At 37.3% G+C, this 19,239-nt stretch overlaps 1 protein-coding gene across 4 annotated transcripts in view; it reads left to right on the forward strand.

Annotated features, from left to right (window-relative positions):
- Positions 1 to 16,392, forward strand: part of gabrg2 (gamma-aminobutyric acid type A receptor subunit gamma2) — a 45,547-nt gene extending 29,155 nt beyond the window's left edge. Inside the window, exons 7-10 of one of the 4 annotated variants that reach the window (XM_063488177.1) lie at positions 6,572 to 6,724; positions 8,414 to 8,619; positions 10,031 to 10,054; positions 12,684 to 16,392. In XM_063488177.1, coding sequence (XP_063344247.1) covers positions 6,572 to 6,724; positions 8,414 to 8,619; positions 10,031 to 10,054; positions 12,684 to 12,965 — 665 coding nt within the window. In that variant the 3' untranslated portion in view covers positions 12,966 to 16,392. The remainder of the gene's footprint in view (positions 1 to 6,571; positions 6,725 to 8,413; positions 8,620 to 10,030; positions 10,055 to 12,683) is intronic. The other 3 variants (XM_063488178.1, XM_063488179.1, XM_063488180.1) reach the window with 3 other exon arrangements.
- Positions 16,393 to 19,239: the final 2,847 nt, after the last annotated feature.

The raw sequence follows: 19,239 nt of genomic DNA on the forward strand, positions 1-19,239 counted from the left end.
CATCCTTGGAAGGAGCATGTTATGCTAATAAGGCTAATACACACAAGCAGACCTATTAGTGGTAAGGTTAACATAGGTTGCAGTGAAATTAAATCTCAAGTCACCCAAGCTTGGACTCTGTTTACAAAGGGGATTAACCTTCCTTTACATGAATATTTTAGCTTCAGTGAAACTATCCAAGAGGCGCAATATACATGCAAGATAACTGGAATAATGTGCAAATCTAAGCACCCGGAGCACATTTGCCTAATAGATATATTCCAATAAAAATGCTGTCTTTAAGAAAGTTTTTTCATGCAAGATTTTTAGATTGTTAAGGTATTTAAGACAGCACCACTTAGACTGAGTATACATAGGCATAAATTAGTGTTATAGTTTTGGGCAATAAAGTTGATAAGCCAGATATAATTAATAATACTGAAAGCTTAAAACCAGTTATCTAAAGCTCTTATCTGTAATAGCCCAAAGCTATTGGCAGTACAATGAGCACCGATTGTCTTGTCTCACAGAGTATTTCTCTGAGCTTATCCATCCAATATAGATTTAAACATCCATATACTGTGGACCAGTATATTGTGCCATTATATCTGAAAAATCCTGCTATATATATATATATTTATTTTATTTTTTTTCATTTTCAGGCAGTCCTTATGATCCTTTAAACCTGACACTGCGATAAGATAATATCAGGTAAATGCTGATTAACTGCTCTCAGTGTTTTCAGTCCAAAACTCAAGTAAATAAGTGAATCCCTACTTGGACAAAAGCAAGGGGTTAGAATCTGCTCTGATCAGTGAGTCTGTTAAGAAATAAGGAAATTACAATTTCCAAATTTGTCAATGTCATTTTATGTTCTGATATTTAAAAGCAAGTCTTAAATCTATTGCTGGCATTTCTAAAAGGGATCAGGAGGTACAGTACCTATGGATTTCTCTTCAGTTGAATATTTGATGACAAAATGTTAATGCGCTGATGTTTTTACACTTGATTGTTTCTTACTTGTGCAAATATATGCTCTGCCACCATGTCCTTAAATTTTAGATTTTTTTTTTTTTTTTTTTTTTTTTTTTTTAGATTTAACCGGAAAGCTTTCAGACACTCAGACATAAAAATAGTTTAGCTGCTGTTAATTATTTAAATTGAACAACTTGTTATTTTTGCTGTGTGTGTGTGTGTGTGTGTGTACCAAAGCAAAACATAAAAGCTAAATCATAAATATGCGCTTTACTATATTATGCAAATATTGTCCACTTTTTTTTTCTTTCTGACTACATGTCTAGAAGTATCAAGTCAACAGTTCATTCATGTGTGTTTTTAGACTTTACTTTCCTTTTTACATACAAATATGAAGCTAAACTGATTAGCTCCCCTTACTTACGGCTTCTCAAAAAGTCCTCTGTGATTATTAGCCATGCTATCTCTGTTCTTGTCACATTTTACCAAATGACTTGTTTATTTTGAATTGTAGTCAAACTGTTTTTTTTAAAGAAGCACAAATAAGTCTTTCCACTAGTGTCGTGACTGTTGAGTGCGAATAAGTCCTGTCACCCAGCCAAAAGTGATTAAAACAGAAAATGAGACTCGGGGTGGGGGGGAAAAAGCGATGCATTAAACACTGGAATAAAACGAGTGAGAGTTTGAACTTCAAGCTTACGTAATGAGTGTGAATCGCATCTCTCCTCAGTGTGTGAATAAGAAATAATGAAGCCATTTTTAGACGAGGTAAGCTGGGAAACTGATAAAATGAGGGGAGACCAAGAAATAAGTGAGGAATGTCTTGGCCTTGTTTTTAATTATGTGATATGACAGAAATAAACTCACAAGTTTTAGATGCCTTAAAGATTCTTTAGAGAAATACAATATTTTACGGGGTTTGAAAAGGGATGAACAACATGAACAAGATGTTCTTCATAGCCTCAGACAAAATACTTTCTACACAAAAATGTGCAGCCCACACTGGAATACAAATTGGCATGATAGGAAGCTGTCCCTTGACCTGCTGTGGCGATTTGATTGATTATAAATGTGTTTCAGACGAGCCACTGAAGCATAAATGAAAATGTAAAATTAAAACTGCCATAATGTAGCCTCTACATTTTCAGCTTAAGGCCTCATTTTAAATATGGCCCTTGGGTAAATACCTTGAAAATCCTTGCTTAGTGTTTTAAGTTTTATTAATTTGTGTTACCTTTCCCTTTTTTTTTTTGCTAAACTGGCCAAATAATGTTATGGAAAATAGGTTTGCCAGCTTCTGACTACCTGTCATAAATCCTACAAACAGTCTTGCTCTCAATAATTTGAGAGCTATTAGTGTGTCTGGGAGAGGGATAATCATCTGTCCCTGTCACAGTAAACACAATGTTAACAACAAGGCAATCAAACTGTGTAGACTCCTGCCTGGTGTTTAATCATGCTGCTGTGTTGCCGCAGTTACTCACCATGACAATGCGGTGCTTTTTTTTTATCCTTTTTTTTCTTCTTTTTTTCTTTTCTTTTCCTGTGACATCATCTTGCCACCCACTGTCGGGGAAGAATAGCTTCTGTAGGCTATGGAGGCAAAATGCAAAGGGATTGTAACTAGTTAATCACTTCTACATAACCTGTAGTCATGTCAGCGAAAGTGGTGCGTTAACATTGCCTGTTCGTCTTGTTGACCCTGGCAACCAGCCGTGGCTTTACACTGGTCATTAACAAAACTCCTTTCTTTCTCACAAACGGACAATAGCATCCGCTGTCACCTCCGATATACATGACCCTTGACAGGAGAAGAGCTCAGTAAGACAGCCTGTCAGCAGCTCTGCAGTGTGTCTGGCTTGTCTGCTTTCACTGGATGGCCAGCATGTGCCTCAGGTCCTCCCTGCCCATCCATATCTACACCAATTTAAAGCCTGGCTGCCAGCAGAATGATATTCTCATATGACATTTTTTTTTCCCTGAGGTCAGCAATCCAGAATTACGTTTCTTTCTTTTGACCTACTGGGGCTATTTTATAATATTGTATGGTCACACTGAGATCAGCAACCCTTTTTTGCGTGTTCAACACTCGTACTCGTGTATGCTCGTGTATCAAACACATAACGATAGAGCAAACATTGTGTGTTTATAATAACATGTATCTACTGTTACACCACAGTAGAAGGTTCATACTGGAAGACTGATCCTTTTTTTGTTTCTTGTGTGCATCTAATTGTATTTAGTGTGTTGTCTCTGCGGCTTTTAACAATAAAGCAACACTCTTTTCTGATGAATGATCGTGCCTGCCGAGTTTTTATTGCTTTTTGTAGATTGCATCAGCTCGAAGTAAATCACTTTTGCCAAGAAAACGTGTGATCCTAATAAAAATAGGTGAAAACATATCTTAATGTAAACAATAGTTTTGAGCTTTTTGCTGCGTGGTTGATTTTTTTCCCCCACGCAGCTGTCATCACCATTCTTCATTCCTAAATTATAAACAGAAAAGATTGGGGTGAATTGATAGTGGTGCAATTATGCAATAAGACTGGAAGGGTTGGCACGAATGTCAGTGAAAGAGTGGCAAAGAAAGGAGAAAGTGAGATTTGTGTGTTACTGGAGAAATTAGAACATGAACGCAATGATGATGAGGAATCAAAGACTTAGTGTATCACTGAACATGTGGATATTATTAGATGCACATGGAAAGTTGTGAGATCTAATAAATAGTATCACACCTGTATTATTATCGGTAACCTTAGCATTAGCAGCTTTAGAAAGGGAACACTTTCTAGAGACACTGTGAAGATAGAGTGTGAACAGCCTCATGAAAAAACCTCATGTGTTTGAGTTCAAATTAGTTTGAGCACCTCAGTTAGAGGGAGAGTGGACATAGATGTTTAGATGATTGACATTCCAGCTCCAGCGCAGTAGAATATAACCTCATGTACACACACACACACACACACACACAAACACTGAGCTATATCAGAGTACACAAGTGGACAAGTATACAAAAACTGAGATATGCAGGAATGCTGGCAAAACCAAACTTTTGTTCTTCCAACAGCAACAAATGTAAAAAGGTACAAATATCAGAAATAATTGAACTTAAAGCATTAGTCTGGTTCTCCTTTGTTGATTTTTTAAAATGCTCCTAAATGATTTTCAAAAATCTCCATTCTGTGATACTAATTCAATTACTGTAGGATTAGATGCTCATTTGTAATTACAAACGTAAATAACATAGACAGTGTAAAAGATGGTCTTAGCTGTTGTAATGTCACCCACGGATTTCTGATTTCTGGTATTTAAGCATTGAGGTGAACATTTAAGAATGCAACATGTGAAACCGCACACTCATTGGCTGCTGACGTGTGATTAGCCGTTAGCCAATGAGCGTGTGGATTCATACCACAGATAATTCTTCACACCACTGAATGACACTTTATGGGGGATCAAGTTTAAAATTCTCACACTATTATTCCCACTTTGATTTTCTGTCACAATGGGTTGAAAATATTTCTGCAACACTGATTTTGCATATATTTAATATAAGCATCACCTCTGTGTTTGCAATTTTCGGGACAAAGCTTACAAAGCGCTGCACAACAATATACCTGAGTGTTGTGACTTTAAATCTGAGGGACTAAATTTACTTACAGTTAAAGTATGTTGTGGCATCCCCGTCATGAACTTAAACTAGCCAGGGAGCTGGAAGCCATTTTGTTTTGAGTGGACTAGAGACATGATTAACAAACTGCTGCAATACTACAGGGCTGTAATGGCAGACGTTCTGATACTAACACATCGCGCTGCCAGAATAAAGGGCATCGGTCAATAACACCTCCTCAGAGTGTCTTTTTGGCAAGTGCTGCGGCCTGTAATGAAACCAGCAAACAGATGAAGAGAAGCATGGAGCAGAAGGGTCTTACACCAACCGACCTCACCCCTGTGGTGGAAAGTCCATTATTGTTATGAGTCTGGGAAAATCTGAAGGAGGCTTTGTGCTGCTGACAAAGCTGAAATAAGCGTATAAACCGGAGGTTTCTCAGCTGTCAAGGGTCTCGGTTTTGGGCCCCTGCTAATGTAATGTTAATAAAAACAAAACACTGAGCCGTCTGACCCCTGAGAGCAGCCTTCGTGTCTCTCCTGTAATCTTACAAATCTAGTCAGTGCACTGTAATATCTCGTGCACCTGCCTGCATCGACAGAAAACACACATGGTGATATAAACAGTTATAGTTGTGCTGCTGGGGTTATTACACAGGGCTTATTTGATGACGCCATCGATGGCCAGGTGAATGAAGGGTGTGTGCTGGAATACATCACGAAGATTTGGCCCTTGTGCAGTTGCTATGAGGTCTGTGGCAATATACAGCCTGCGCATGGCCACAGACATAATAAACACTGACAGCCTCCTCGCTTTCTCTCTCTGTCTCTCATTAATGGAAAAATACACAGATGTTGGCTGTTTTCCACTGCAGTATGTGTTGTGTGCCCTTTCTCATGAGAGAAATTATTAGCCAGCTGTTCATTCCCCAGCTGCATAGGCTATGGTGTGCCATGGGTGCTTAAACACACACACACACACACGCACAGAGATATATCAGAGAGTATATTTCTGCCCCACAGGTTACAAGCCATAGCGAGAGGCCAGGGGAGGTTCTTGACACAGTTAATTGTATGATGTTAATCAATTAGCAGACATCTGACTGAGCTGGAGGCCAGCAGCAAACTGTCATTAGATTCCCAGAAACAGACAGGTGCATTGGTAGACAGCAAAAAAAAAATAGAAAATTGGCAAGCAAAGCTGTATTATAAAGCTGAGGCGACGGGTATGTGTGTGTTTGTGCGTGTTCCAACATGACTGTCTTTCTATTTAGATGAGCATGATCAATTCAGCCTCATTACAGGATGTTAGATGCACATTTGAAAAGTGTGTGTGTGAACATTTGTGCATTTGTGAGTCCTCGCATGTTTGGCACGCATGCTTAGCATGCATTTTAAACAGGCAGGCTAGATCATCCATATTGTCAGGGTCAGGTCTTTCTGGGCTCAGCTAACCTCAACCTTTTAACACCCAACATCTGCTTGAGTCAGCTAGCCAGCCCAGGGATGGCTCATCATCAGCTGGACGGTGGTGTTCATGTTCCGGCTAAATACTGGCAGGAGACAAGCGTTTGTGTTTGTGCATCCAAGCAAGTCCAGCTTCAGCTCTCTGAATCGCTCTGTTCCATTTTAGATCTCAGGTTGCCTTGGGCAAACATGCAGTCAAGACTGTGGTTACACAACATTAAGTATTGAAGACCTAACAGTTTGTCTAATCTATGCTTGGTGTTTCTGTGTTGACAGCATTCTTTGAGCTGCCTTCTTCATAAGCAGACAGTGTGAAATTGCTTAACTCGCACTGGTCCTACAGTACTTCTGTATGGACTGTGAATCAGTTCTTGATACTAATCACTCTTCTCAGTTCTGCATATTTTCCACTACATGATAACATAAATAAAGCACATAGTAAACTCTATGCTTCATGTGTGTGTTATCTTCCTGATGCCTTGTTATACATTTCCATGCTCTCACTCTTTTTACCCTCTTCTTGTATTTTATGTCTGTCTAGGAGACTATGTGGTGCTGACTGTGTACTTTGATCTGAGCAGGAGAATGGGTTACTTTACAATCCAAACGTACATCCCATGCACACTTATTGTTGTCCTCTCCTGGGTCTCATTTTGGATCAACAAGGATGCAGTGCCTGCCAGGACATCATTAGGTAAGGAAAACAAAAACATGATGTCATTGCTGCCTCTGACTGTTTAAAGAAAAAGTATGCAAGTTCATCAGCAAAGAAAAATGAATATGAATTAAATGTTTTTGCTTTTTTTGTTCTTTTATACATATCTCTCCTCTGTGTAAAAATCACAAGGCTTTATCAGAATTGCTTTAATTCTTTTTTTTCAATCAGTCCACTTAACCCTGACACAATCTCTGCTTTAATTACTCCCCCTGGTAAAACACATCTGACTTCTGTGGTGATTAGGCAGCACACTCATATTGTAAAACAGTCTGCTCAAGCTTCCCATTTCTTGTTGTTCTTTTCATTTTGTCTTCTCTTTTCACATACGCTGTTTCCAGTCAGGGGCAGCACATCTGCTTAGGAATCTAGTGCATCTTGATTAGAAGAGCCTGTCCTAGCACATATGTTTGCATGCATGCCTTAATGAGGCATTAATTATGCAATGCAGAAAGGAAGATGCAGAGATGCCTCGTCAGCACAATAATAATGCAGGTGGCTTCCTCACAGAATGCAAAGAGGCAGCCTGCATGTACCAAGGGGAGGGAAAAAAATTTTCAGGTTTTGAACTTGCCCTAATGGACATTCCCAAAGGTTTTCTTGTGATGGAGTAAGAAAAAATATTCCGTTGTCAGCTTTTTTTAGACCCTTGAGGCTCCAAAACCTGACCTGAAGTCCATGTGGTGTGATTATTAGTATTAGCAAGAGTAACTTTATGTAAAATAATCCCTTCTGGCCAAAAATCCCCTTTCCACCTTCCTACCATCATTGCTTTGTCTGTCATTAATCTTTCTAAAAATAGGTTGTTTTCTTGTTTTTCAGCCTCTGGAGTCCAGACGTGATTTGCAGTTGTAGTAATAACACATTTAATTCCCTGCTAAAATTATACCAAGAGTGAAATGTCTTAATTTCCTTTTTAAAACATGATGCAGAAGGTGCGTGGAGCCTGGTGGCTAGGAAGCGGATTAATTCAGATGACATAATTCGTAATCCTTCAATGCCATCCAGAAATATATCAATTCACTCACAGTACTACAGTGTTAATCTTGGCGCAGACTGATATCCTTCAGGCCACATTAAATTTAGACATAAATCATCTTCTTTATATACGAAGCGAGTCCCCTAACACGTATGATCTATTTAAAGGGAAGAAGGCGGGCTTGTTAGTTGCTTTTTTGTTGGTGTTTGGGGATTGTGATGGTGTTGTTGGTAATCTGCTGTGTATGTGTACTTACAAACACATTTCCTCGTCATGTGCCATCACTCTGCCTCCATCTACATCATCATTAGAGCCCAACAGAGTGAGTAAAAGGGTTAGCAGATGGTGGATATAGCAATGCAGTATGTCACTGTTGTGGTCAATTGCAGTTGAAATGTCAACCAGTAAGTAGCTATGTGGATCAAGGCAACAGTAAAACAGCTGCTCGCTATTCCCACATGGCTATTCCAGTGTTAAGAGCTAACAAATCAAAAGCCACTTTTTTTAACCTTTTATACTGATACAATATACAGTGCATAGACATCATGCATATGAAGAGAGCATTTTTAAACATATAATAGGAACTTGGGATGTGCAAATTATACATAGCAAGAATAATCGAACTTGTAATCTGTCATTATTTAAAACTGTTCTGATTGTTTTCCTTTTTCCTGTTATTTTATTACCAGGCATTACCACAGTGCTGACCATGACCACATTGAGTACTATTGCCAGGAAATCTCTTCCAAAAGTTTCCTATGTGACAGCCATGGACCTCTTTGTGTCTGTCTGCTTCATTTTCGTCTTCGCCGCACTTATAGAGTATGGCACACTGCACTACTTTGTCAGCAACAGAAAGCCGAGTGCCAAAAAGGACAAGAAGAAGAAGAATCCGGTGGGTGTCTTTCCAAAACTAAATTGAACTTTTTTTTTTCATTTTTAATCATTAGGAGTTTCTCAACTATGGATCTTCGAATTAACAATGAGACCACAAATAACGTTTTAAAATTAAATGTTTACTATTTCTGGATGTGTATTTTAAATTATTAGTTAGATAAATGGTCAGATTATCACTTCACATGTTTTTTTCCCTCCCCCACTCTGTTACAGTACTGGGATAAGGTGCAAAAAAAGCTCTACAGTGCTTAGAATTCCTAAGACAGTATTTTCCCAATGGCCGCCACCCCAAATTACTCAATGAGTAATGCAAGCAGGTCAAATCTTTCATAATCCTCTACACATCTGCTACAGTTGTAATTTAGATCCAGGTCACGTGACAGTTGAGTTGCCTCATACTTTACAAGTCTTAAGCTCCCAAGAGATCATGCCAGCTCAGTTTAAGGACCATGATTTCTGACCTAATATTTTGGAGGATGTTTATGGTATACAGCAAAACTACCAATTTTTCTCTAATCACTTAAAGTTGATTTTTGTAAGAGGAACAATTTTTAATTAAAAAATGTTTAAATATACCTCTTGTGCTATTTACTTTATGGCAAGACAAAGTTACAGCCGTTTTTTGGGGAAGGATAATAATTGTTTTAACAAGGCTTTTCAGTGAAAGATATTAGATCTTAAATCAAGTACACCACCGTGGTGTGATGAGAATCATTCAAATGAAAATTGGTGAAAATTGAGGTGATCTAGCTGTAGTCTCTGTAACTAAGGTTTTGCATATGGTCAGAATGTCTTGCGGGTGAATAAAGGAATAATGAAGTGGAAGGTATAATGCTAGTTTGCTATTTCAGAGGGGAAGACCAAGTCAAGCAAAGAGAGGCTTTCTTTTTTTCTTCCATTTTAGTATTTCATTACTATTTGCTGTTTCAGCTACATTTGATATGACCCTTTGAAGAATTTGAAATATTCTCAGGAATTACAATTAAATAAACTACGTATAGTGACACCGACTACAAAGCTAGTGAAATACTGTGTAATTAAAAACTTGAAGATACAATGAAGTCGCAAGGAGTTTGTAAAGCTTGAATTAAAGTGGATGTAATGTTTTCCTAAGGCAGTGCTGGCCTAAGAAGCATGTAAAATACATGTATCCTACCATACATCTCTCCCTGTGTCCGTTCGTAATATGTATGTCTCCTTGCAATATAGATACTCTCTTTCCATTTTGAGTTAAATAGTGCAGTATGTGTAATTTTCACACATTATCTTTGTGTTTCTCTTTATTTTTTATGGTTATTTTCTTAATTCTCTGTTTACATGTATTCTGTGTTTTTGTTCTGTTTTGTTTTGTCCTGTTGTGTTACTCTCTTTCAATTCCACATATTCTTTTTCTCCTGTTGGGACAAAAGCTCCTCCGGCTCTTTTCCTCAAAGGTATATTGCCTGTGTCTGACTGCATGTGTCTGCTGCATTTTGGCTCTCTGAGCCCCCAGTACCTCACTGCTTTTTTCTGTCTGTTCTACAGCTGATACACCTCTCTATATTCCCTCTTTATCTACCTGCATTCTTACTGTACTCCTCCTCATTTACTAAATAGGTATCACAGATAACATTAAAAAGGGCGCTCTGCAGTGCACAGTGCGGAGGCAGCCAGCCAGACATACTTGCAGTGTTTAAAATTCAAATAAGCATCCCACACATCCCATGTCAGGAAGAATGTAATATTCCAGGCTCAGTGTGGACTTAATTCTGGCTCCCTCTGTCCTGTTTCACTCTTTGTTGTTGTTGTTACCACAGCGAACTAGCAGCTGCTACAATAGCTTCCTCTTCTTTCCCTTCTTCTGCCAGTTAATCTATACCTGTGTGTTTGTTGGGCTTCTCAACCTGACGCTTCCTATAGAGTCAGCAGAGCCTTAACAGACTGAAATAGACAACCCATGCAGTGTGCTAGGTCTAAATTAAATTGGAAACCATTTAAAGGATTAACACACAGTGAGACAAAGACACCTAACAAGCGTCCAGGGTAGGCGAAAGCAAGCAAAGATTTAAATTTAGCTTAAACCACAAACTGCTTTGTTGATACTTTATTAGACTAAATAATTTAAAGTAAGATTAGTTAGATTTCCAGGAATCTAAATGTGCTGTTAAAAATCACCACCTGCAATGTGGAAACACTACTACAAATTATCAGCTTAAGCTAGATAAGCAGTATTAATCCTGAGCGTTTCCAAATCTTTTGTCTTCTCAGAGCGGTTGTCTCCTTTCAGTCGGTTAAAGCTGCAAATGCCACTGTGTTGGTTCTTTGTTTTTATTTCTTTATATCTTTTGCTAACACCGACTCAGCATTGCCCAGCTTGACCAGGCCATGCGGCGGGATGCTGTTAATGCTCCTTCTGCTTGAGCTTCCACTGCGCTTTCTTCAGTGCAACCAATCCCCCTTTGAGAATGGAGCCATAACCTGCTCTGCTAATCCTGTCATTAACTTCACATATAGTCCGTTAAGAGGACAAAATGCTGAAACTAACCTGTGCGTCATTTTGTTGTGGTTATGTATCCTTTTCAAAGGGTCAGCAGATTTTTGCACTAGTGCTGGGCAATTTCAGTGTCAGGGAATGAACATTATTTTTGAGCTGTATTTTAAGCTTGTTTAAGGTTGCATGCTTACAGCAGATAATGAGGTGTATTAAACTAAAACTGCATTTTGATTTTTTTTTTTTTTTTGCAGTAAACATGCCTTTTCTATATACTATATTGAAAAGGAACAAAAGCAATAATGAGGCAGATGAAAACAAAAAGCATTTGCCGTTTTGAGATGGTTGTTAACTCATTAAAAGTGTTTATATTCTCACAAAACAGAATATGAATTTGTGTTGTAAACTATAATTGGAGTGTAAGTGCAGTCACTTATAGACTACACTGGCACTCCAAATATGGTTTACTTGGAGTGCAAAATTATAGATTATCGTCCCTGTTAGCTATCTATAGTCTCTCCATAATGGAGAAAATATATGAGAAATAATCTAAATCTTTAGTTTTTACAGTGGGAGAGCAGTCATATGAAATTCTTGGAGTACACTTAACTGACTCCTTTTAAAGCATGAGGCTGACACCCTAGTTTATCAGCAAGGTCAAGGAAACTTTTGTCAAAGGGAAGAAAAGCATTTAATCTGCCAAACAGCAAGACTTCCAATTTGTGCAAAGGTGACATGGCATTTGAAGATAAAGGCTAATGAAAATGGTCTATTTGAATACTAATTGTCTCTCTTTAGAATGACAGGACCAACAAGTGACTGATGTCACTGTCCTATTTTAGAAACCTTAACAAATGAAAGCCATGTGCCCTGCAGTGGTGAGCACAGATTGAAAGGAGGGTTTATTTTAACCCATCTAGTTACAGAAAGAGTAGGTTGGAAAAATACTGAGCTTTGTGCTGCATAATTGCCAGCACATGCTTTCTCTTAGCTACATGATGCATCATAAGCCAGTTACAACATATCTCTTAAATGAATTTTCAGAAAAACATCCATTCTGTTCCAAAATCACTGAGTGTTAAATAGATCTTTAAAATGTCTTAGAACAAAATATGAATAATCATCTGCTTTCGTTGACATTTTGTAGGATTATTTAATGTAATGTTTTGAATGCAGAGCATCACAATAAGAAATGGAGGGCCCATTGCCCAGCACTAGCTTTGTATAGCTGGCAAATAAAGCAGTATGGACCACTGTACTAAAATTTAACTGATTGCTTCAGCTGCCTATTACACCCTAGCCCAAAGGTGTAATTTGCATCATGGGTTCCATGGGGATAGACCCTTTGTCATTTTAAGCCTCACTAATTACAACTACAGGTGGTAGTTATGGGTCTATTTGTATTTCTTGACGCTAAAAGGGTCCATTGGCAAGTTAAAGGTGCAAATTACATTCTGCTGACTAATGACTGAAAATGAAGAAGAAGACAGAAAATGGTAGCTCAAATGAGGTCCCCTGTTATGTCAGTGAAGTCTTCATTAGAGCTTTCTCAGGTTCTGGTGGCTAATTGCGTCATTTTGTCCTGTTAAAAGCAGACACCCACGGTGGACATCCGTCCGCGCTCGGCCACTGCCATTCAGATGAATAACGCCACGCACATGCAGGAGCGAGACGAGGAGTACGGCTATGAATGTCTGGATGGAAAGGACTGCACTAGCTTCTTCTGTTGTTTCGAGGACTGTCGCTCTGGAGCCTGGCGGCACGGCAGGTTGCACATTCGCATCGCCAAGATAGACTCTTATGCACGCATCTTTTTCCCCACTGCATTTGCTCTCTTCAACCTGGTCTACTGGGTCTCCTATCTCTATCTCTAGGCGCAGGTGTGTATCCAGCCTTATCATACAGTCCATTACATTCTACATATGCTCTGCGCCAACAAGTGACATTATGGAGGAGGGGACCCACTGAAATACCCAGAGATTTGATTATAGCATTTCTTCTATTTCTTTTGTTTTAATCCAATTAAATCTCGTTTATTTTATCAAAGAACTCTGACAGACATTGCAAATGTTGTAGCATTACATTTAACTGGTGTGAAAAGGTTTATAGATGTGTTGAGGAACTATGGATTGTGTAAAAGATCAAACAAAGTTTTGTTTCATTTTCACCACTTTATTTTTGAATTTGAAATTTGAAATATACGTCTCAATGGGGGGTTTACCAGCTGTTTTATTAGATAAAAGATCATTTCACAAGAACCAATTAGTAACTCAATAACAGCAGTTCGGATCATGTCAGATCAAGTATTCATGAGAAAAAGTCAATAGGTTTCAGAGGACAATTAAAAATAACATCAGAGTGCTTTGCAGAATTCAAAGTGATATCGATGTGTTTTTGTAAATGATTATTACTAAATCAGCAAATTCATCAAAACAAAAAGAGTGTGACCAGTTTATGGTGAGTAATAATACATAACATTTTTTGCATTGACTGTACTTTTAATTATGTTCATAGTTCTTTGTTCACTTACTAAAAAACAAAATCCGAAGCACTTTAACAGAGCTGTTAGACACTGACATGAGAATATTACTTTTTTTTTTTTTTTTCAAATTTATTTGTTTAGTGTGGTCAAAGTGTGGTGATGCTGTTTATGGACTTCTACTGTACAGACACTGTATATATTTTACTATTGCATAGTGGTTTACATTTATTGCATGCACCTTTCAGGCCAAAACGCAACTTATTTTATGGTCTTCTACTGTTGGCTATGGAAAATAAGAAAACAAGCACTAATAATTATCATTCAGGATACTCTTTTTTTATGAAAAGTCAGAAAGTGACACAGTGAAAATCGGCCGAGTTGATGCTTTTACGTTGAGGAATCCCTGATGATTACAGGTGGGAGGATCATCCCAGGGCAGAAAACTGGTTTAGTCAATTACCTTGCAGCCACTAGCTTACACTTCATCCCTTTCTCCGGTTGCTGTAAAAGTGCATATTTGCAACATGACACCACGCTATTGTGTTTTTAGTTATGGAAGTTTGTCAGAGTGGTAACTGCAGCAGCATATTCAGAGCCTGAGTTTTACTTTTGAATAGAGGATACTTCAACTAATCTACAGACAGCTGTAGGGCATTGTGCAATCTTTGCAGTTAAAAGTTCATTCTCTTTGTTATTCTACTAAGATTACAAGAAAAAAACGAGGCTTTTATTCAAGTGTAAGAACAGATGTAACCGTTTTTTTATCAAGCATTTCATTTCCTGTGTCTTTGAGAAGAATCACATTGAGAATGTAACTCATTCATAGTGGGAAGATATATTCAAAAGGCTGAGAAGAAGTCTGCTATTGTTTCAGTATTATTTTTTTTCTTCCATTAATAAAATGTCTGAATGTATAGAGAGCAGAAAATAAATGAAACATTTCTGAACTGTAAATGCTATGTATGATACAGTACAATCCACTTTACAGATCCCTTACAGCAGGCACCAGTATGCAACTAATGGAGAGCTCACTGATTGTGTACATAAATTAAGAATAAAAAACTGGTCAAGCCCTTGGGATATTTTGTAAAGGGTATATATTTTGTAATTTCAGCATTGCTATTATATCAACGTAAAGTATATCACACCTATTATATTATGGTTTTACCAACCATGTAGAATATTTGGGGGAATTGGGGTATTTATTTATTTATCCATTGCTGGCATTTATTTATTTCTTGAAAGAAAATGCATTTTATGCTCATATAGCCCCTGAAAAGAAACGCAGAATGCTGTCATTTATATCAAAGATACATTTTTGTTTAGTGTGTCAATGGAGCTTGAGCTTATTTATCTTGTGTTTTGTTGTGATCAGTGTACACTACTCTCACAAAAGCCTGTCAATCTGTTATATTTGTTAAATTAGTGGCTTGCAGCATTACCTGTTGTGCATCTTCTGAGTAGTAGACTTTATTTAATGAAAAAAAATATATATAAATATACAAAAACAGTTCCCAAGCCACCAGAAGAAGAACATTTGCTTGTCTAAATGACTATTAATTGCGTTCACTTTTCCAGCCATCTCATTGGTTTGCTTTGGTCTTGACATCTGAAATAAATAAAGCATCTCTGGTTATACAAATATATGTATTTACCAGATAATGTCATATTTCTTACAGTTCTTTCCCTTTTGTATTAAATGGTTGTCCTGTTGTGTTACAAAGCTACCACCTAGTAGTCTGAATCTGTCTTCAGTGTATACATATGCTATTTCTCACATCTTTAGGGTTTCCAAGTGTGTCAGTAGCAATGTAAACTGGTCCTCATCAGTGTTTGTTTAAAGAAGTGTAATGGAGTGACTACATCTTATAAAGTGCCAAACTGACACACACTGACTAGAGAATATCTAACTTTAATATCATCATATACTACTTTGTAAAAGAAAGGACATGATAAAAGGTGAGGGTTTTCTTTAAAAAAAAAAAAATGCTGTCCTGCAGGATGGATTAGCAGGTGCTCTGGATTTCTTTTTTCTTTTAGTTCAAATTTGACATGATGCAGAACCAAAAGCATCAGCTATGCTCGAATGAACATGAAACTAATAAAAACGATCAAGGTAAAATGGAAATTACTTGACTGTGTGACGTACCTTATTAATGCTGATGAGAGCGTGTGCTGTGTTTTAAGAGAGGTTAAAAATATATATATATATTATGAAATATTTTTCTTTCCATAATAGATGCTTGTTGATTGATTTCTTTTGTTTGTGTGTGCTCTACAGAAAATGTAGAGATAGAAAATTGTGTGGGAGGTACTCAAGTGTGTTTATTCTCAGTAGCGTGCATGCTGAATATGTTTGAGGTTTAAAAGGGATGTTTCGAAGAATTGGGACTCGCTCATCTGCAGGTGAATCGTTAATCCTTTTCCTGCATTGACATGGACACTTAACACTGTACTTATTTTTGATGTGATTTTATTTATTTTGGGACCCACAAATGAGACATATATGTGAACAGCACATGTTGATATTTTCTAATGTGTGTATTTTGTCAAACTGCAGAAAAGAAAATAAGCGCTGGAATCACAGAGCCCAGTAAAAGGTATTAAGGCTAAACACATTTCACACGATTCTCCATACATACAGTATAATAGTTGTCTCTCATCTATGTAAATTTGGTTATTGTATAAAATGGGCACTGATCAATTCTGTTAGGATCTGCATAATAAATTATATATGTGAAGATAAAAGTCCTTTTCATAAGAAAATTGCACATAGCTGTGGAATTTTACAATAAAATGGTCGCATTTATCAGTGTGTACAGGTTCATTTATTATTATTATTGTTATTATTATTATTATTATTAATAATGCTGTTGTTGTTGTTATTATTGTGGGGTGTACAGTGGTCAGTGTGTTCTCCCTGCCCCTGCTTGAATACTCTGCCTTCTTCACACAGTTTATATATTGGGGTTAATTATCCTGTAATAACAACAGAATTATTGAAGTAATCACTGAGCATCTGGATCATTCTTATCCAGTTTTTAAAAATTATTGTTACATTTCAGTCATCTCGCATGGGTTTTTTCCACCAAGAATGGAGCCCTTGCTTTTGTAGTTCTCTGACTGGTGCCTGTACCAGCACTTTCAGTTACTCCCATCACCATTCACCTCTTGCAAGTATTTGGCAGTATCTTTTTCTCAGCTGTTCTCGAACAGCTTTTTGTGCTTAGGGAAATTTTGCACTTTTCTTTACACCTCGCATAAAGATGCTGCCAGTGTTTCTTGGAAGCTTGCCTTTTAGTAAACAATCTTACCTTGTCTCTCTCTCGTGCTCTCTTTAATGCGCACGCATGCAGTTTTAAAAGTGCTCTTGCAGAGCACAAGTTTCATGTTTTTATGCATTTTGTGCCAAAACAGTAGAAACAGGTCGTGTATTGTTTTTGCATAAAAAAAAAAACAATTTCAACAGAGGCACTCATTGTTTGCAGTTTCGTGCTTGGGTTGTATGTTTAATTTGCCCAAGTCCAGCTGAACCATGCTCGGGACCACATTTTTCATGTGGGGCAGGACAAGGTTCACATCACTGGGCCCAGCGACATCAAGCAGCACTAAATGGCAAAATATGCAGTATTTTGCAGGGTTGCTTACTGCAAGTTACAATCAAGGCCAACAATATTGGACAACCACACCATTGTTGTAATTTTGACTCTGCATACCATGTAAGTGGATTTTAGTGATTGAAGTATAGCTTTAAGTTTTCAGGTTTTATTCAAGAGATTTAACAACAGCACTACATGAACTGTTTGGGAATTACAAGAGCTTTATTTATTCATTTTCAGAGGCTCAAAGGTAAGTCAACATTTCACTAAAAAAAGCAGTGTCGTGGCCAGGTGAAGCAGATGTAAGATCTGGAGTTGATTCCAAATTGTATTTGTCAGCTATTTGCTGTAACTCTCAACACGGGCTCTAAAGAGATATTGATTCAATTATCATTAAGGTGATAAAACAAAAAGAAACCCATGAGAGCAACCAGAACAACTTGGAGAGTGGCCAAAATCAATAATCTGATATATTTTTAAAAAGAAGGAAAGCACCTGTCAGCTCAACAAAACTAAAGTCTGGGTGATCACAGAAGTTAAAATGAATGAAAAAATAATTTTCTTGGCTATCAAAAACTGTAGTCAAGTCTTATCATTGCCAGGTTATTAAAACGTAAATTACTCAAAAGTATTAAAAACAATCTGTATCTGTAAAATGATGTCACTTATATATTATATTATCATATTGATATTGATATTTGTATGACCACTAAAGCAAGTTCTGTCATCTTCAACAATGCTGTGGTGGCTGCATACTTCCAGGTGCACAAAGGGCAATGTATTACAACAGTCCTGAAACTTAGACACCAGTTTGTTTGTTTTTTCCACTCAGTTGTAAAAAAACAAACAAACAAACAAAAACATTAAACCCTGTAATTTTTATTTCAACTGTGAATCTGTAAATTGCTCAGAAAAAAAGGTTTACAACATATTTATCTCATCCATTATGGACACATATTAACATATTTAATAATTGTCTATCCTCTGCACCAAATGGCTGAACGAGATACTTCAAGTCAGTTGCATGGATAAGCATTCAGGCAAATTGTTATAATTCTAACAAAGGAGATGGCTGATGCTTTGGGAAATATATATTATATATGTATATTTTTTGTATGTGCACTGTGCTATGATGATGTTAGCTTTAAGTTAAAAAACAACTAAGGGCATTTTGTATTAACATGCTTCATGTAAGCCTTACATAACCCCAACATAAGCTTATTTTTTTTATTTAATGTGTCATTTTTTTCTTTCCTTTTTTTCTTTTCTTTTTTTTTTTACATAGTAGCACAGTGTGGTTTAGTCCAGCATCTCTTCCTTCCAGGAAAGTGCACTTGAAACAGAGCAGCAGTTGGCTGCTGGGCCTCTGTGTTGGCACCCCTCTCTCTGGGCAGGGTGGCAGCTGCAAAGGACAGCAAGTGAATCCCTCTGATTATTACACAACCGTCTGCAATGTACCACAGCACCGTGCCATCATAGCTAGCCCTTTCATCAACTGAGGTACAAGCACTTCAGTCAGTGCAGAGAAGGGAGTACAGGGAGTCCTGTATTAATAATGCAGTCTGCACATGGCTCACTTTTTAGGACTTCACCTCAATGCTTTGATCCCTGTAAGATATCCAAAATATGAATATACTGGCACAGATCTATGGTTTTTTTTAATGGAATTTTTTAAAAAAGGAGTTAGATTGTCTACTGATGGGTACCAAAAACTAGAAAATAAAGTAGTAAGTGTTTTCTGTAAAATTCTTAATAATCACATAATAATAATATATATATATATATTTTTTTTTTTTTTATTTGTTATTTAACCTAAGATATATATTTCTTCAGGTGAAAATGTATGTTATTTATGTACTCTGACTCTGATTAAACTACCAACCTTCCGGTTAGTAGGTGACCTGCTCTACCACCTGAGCTACAGCCACTCCTATGACATATAACAAGGACCTACAGACACACAAGCATGCAGAATAGTTGGCAACAACTTGTTAACAACTGGTCATTAAGGAAAAATGAGTATTTCTCGACCTGTTGTGAATGTTTGCTGGCAGTTACTGCCTAATC

The sequence above is a fragment of the Pelmatolapia mariae genome, linkage group LG10_11 (genome assembly GCF_036321145.2).
Source record: "Pelmatolapia mariae isolate MD_Pm_ZW linkage group LG10_11, Pm_UMD_F_2, whole genome shotgun sequence".
Lineage (NCBI taxonomy): Eukaryota > Metazoa > Chordata > Actinopteri > Cichliformes > Cichlidae > Pelmatolapia > Pelmatolapia mariae.